At 38.1% G+C, this 2,564-nt stretch overlaps 1 protein-coding gene across 1 annotated transcript; it reads left to right on the top strand.

Annotated features, from left to right (window-relative positions):
• Positions 1–763: 763 nt before the first annotated feature.
• LOC139727130 (uncharacterized) lies at positions 764–2,333 on the top strand. Its single transcript, XM_071638110.1, has 2 exons — positions 764–953; positions 2,035–2,333. The coding sequence occupies exons 1-2, from the start codon at positions 848–850 to the stop codon at positions 2,331–2,333; spliced, it is 405 nt and encodes a 134-aa protein (XP_071494211.1). The 5' UTR covers positions 764–847.
• The last annotated feature ends 231 nt before the right edge of the window (positions 2,334–2,564 follow it).

Below are 2,564 nucleotides of genomic sequence, written 5' to 3'. Positions count from 1 at the left end.
GATGTAACAGAATGCGTTATTGTCCATTGTATGCCCAAGTGGACTGTGCGTCATGGATTTCATGATCTGTTGTACAATGTACATAGATCTCGTTTGCTTATTACTCCTTACGTATAGTGAGATGTTTACAGTTCTGACAAATTCCATCAGTCGCGCGGCAACGAGCGAGGAAAAGGGTATTGGTATAAAACCACTGACGAAATGTTCTGGTACAAGAACAGCGTTTGCAATGACGGAGACATGCTTAAAGATGAAAGACATGGTACATGTTCAACGTGACTTGATTAACACTTTAGGAAATGGACTCCATTCGTTTTAAAATGTAATAAAATCATTTCATTTACGAAAGTGATTAAGGATATAGAACTGAAGTAACTGCGTCGTTATGCTGTGTTTGATTTAAGAAATGCATTAATATGTATTTTAGCATTAGCCCATACAAAATTAAACTGACTGCGTAAATGATACTGTATCAGTTTAATTGTTGTTGTTGTTTTTTTGTATAGTTGCAGAATTGTATACATATCATCATATCATATGCTAATCACAAGGGTGTGAACTGGCCGTATTTAATTGGAAACATTCGATTTTGTAACTCCTAATAGTTCCTCTCACCACGTAAAAAAAAAAACACCTTGAAATTCTTTCATCTGTATGTCTTATACCTATACTGATTGCTGTCTGACACGTCTGACTCATGAAATAATGAACAATCTGACATTGCTCAAACTTTGTAGTTTTTTTTTTCTTTAAACTCCCTCTTTCTTCATATTTCCTTTCTTTCTATTCTTCAAAATTTCCCAACTCGCTTGTTGAAAAAAAAGAGTAGAATACAAGAATATTTCTAATGTTGAATATTTTCCTGCTCAATGTATCATTGCAGATGAAGTCGTCACAGGTTTTGTTCGTAGTGCTTGTCGCACTGGTCGCCAACGCGCAAGCCGCGCTAAAAGGTAAGCAATGTATATATAGCAAGAATAGCAGGTGGTAGACAATTATAGTTAGGTGACAGCAGCTCTCCTTTGTCTTCACCAACTTCTTACAATCTACTTTTGATAATGACATGAAACTCCCCTATTGTAGCAACTATACCTGATAACAGCTTCTGATGTAACACATAATGTAGACAGCATTTTGTAGTCCTGAAATATGGAGGGTATCTCAATGATTAAAAAGTAAGACACATTTTTTTTTTTTGAAGATGGATGTCAGTGCAGATACGCTGGGAATTTCTCTGCCGGCAGTGTTGATAAAGCAAGAATTCCTGCATGTCTTGTTTGACCAAGTAGGGGTCATCTAAAACTATCTTTAAAATTGATCATGGTTGTTATCTCCACACGGTCGACAGTAGTGCCAACTGTAAGTGTCACTTCACTCTCTATATTTGTGGTTGCCAATATCATTTCTGTATAATCATCTTCAGCGTTCTATTTGTTAATCTTTCATTATGATCTCCCACCTCAAGTTCTCCCCTCTTTAAACACAGTTGTGCGCATTACAAGTACATAATTATGTATTACACTGTATATTGAATAATTCATTGGTCACGAAGCACAGTGAGCAGGTCTCTTATTAACCAATCATTTACGAAGTTCAATGTATGTGTATGCTGCTTCGAAATTCTCCCTGTTTGTAAGACAAGCAGCTGCAGTTAAGGGATGGTACAGTTTCGATTTAGAGTGCGTTTGAGGTTTCCAACACTTTTTGATGATGACTTTTTTGCGATAATGAGATTAACCTCTTATGAAATATGAAAGAGCATATGCTTCAAGAAGAATTCAAAGTTTATTTGATGAAAATTGGTTTTGAAATGCCTGAGATGTAAAAAACAAAACAAAACAAAACAAAAGGAAAGCAAGCGATCCTAATAAAAGGTGGGTGCCATCTTTTATCAGGGTCACTCGCTTTCCTTTAATTTGCTTTTGGATATCCTCGGCCATTTCAAAACCGACTTCCATCAAATAAACTTTGAAATTCTCTAGTTAGTATGGATTGTATCTTGTATGTCTTTTGTTTTTCCCGTTATCATCCTAGATCAATCATTCACCTGGGTTGATGTCTCTGCCGGCGTGGCGGGCAGCGTTGCCATCTGCGTCATGTTCGTCGGGGTGGCGTTTCTCACCTACGAGCTGGGTTGTCGCAACTACGCGAAGGAGCTCCGCAGCAACGGAAAACCTTACACGGAGATCGAATTTGCGAACGGCTCCGCGGCCGATCGCCCCATCACGTCAAAGCTAGACATGGTGGTCGACTCCGTGAAAGACAACGGTCCCCCATTGTACCCAAGCCTCACCACCAGCGGTGCTCAAGTAGATATGCCCGATTTGGAGTGAGACATTGACAACCCTACTATCAAGTCTGTTTCCATCCTCAACAGGGTTTAAAACTTCAACTTACCTCGGTTCATAGATCCAAATGGCGGCAGTTACTTTATTTAATATTCCTATTTGAGGTATATAATAGAAATAAAAACATCTTTTTATGCAGAACTGATTAATTCCACATTAAGAATCAATTCTTCGTCTCTAATCTATTATGTTGATGAAAAGGATGTAGGCCTACTG

The sequence above is a fragment of the Diadema antillarum genome, unplaced genomic scaffold, assembly GCF_040938485.1.
Source record: "Diadema antillarum isolate AM-2024a unplaced genomic scaffold, OU_Dant_1.0 seq00000119_RagTag, whole genome shotgun sequence".
NCBI lineage: Eukaryota > Metazoa > Echinodermata > Echinoidea > Diadematoida > Diadematidae > Diadema > Diadema antillarum.
Note: the sequence above shows the minus strand (reverse complement) of the source record. Positions and strands in the feature narration are given on the sequence as shown.

Coding starts and splice junctions, on each gene's coding strand:
- LOC139727130 (XM_071638110.1), top strand. CDS start 848: ATGTTGAATATTTTCCTGCTCAATGTATCATTGCAGATGAAGTCGTCA. Junction 954..2,034: donor CGCGCAAGCCGCGCTAAAAG/GTAAGCAATGTA, acceptor TTATCATCCTAG/ATCAATCATTCACCTGGGTT.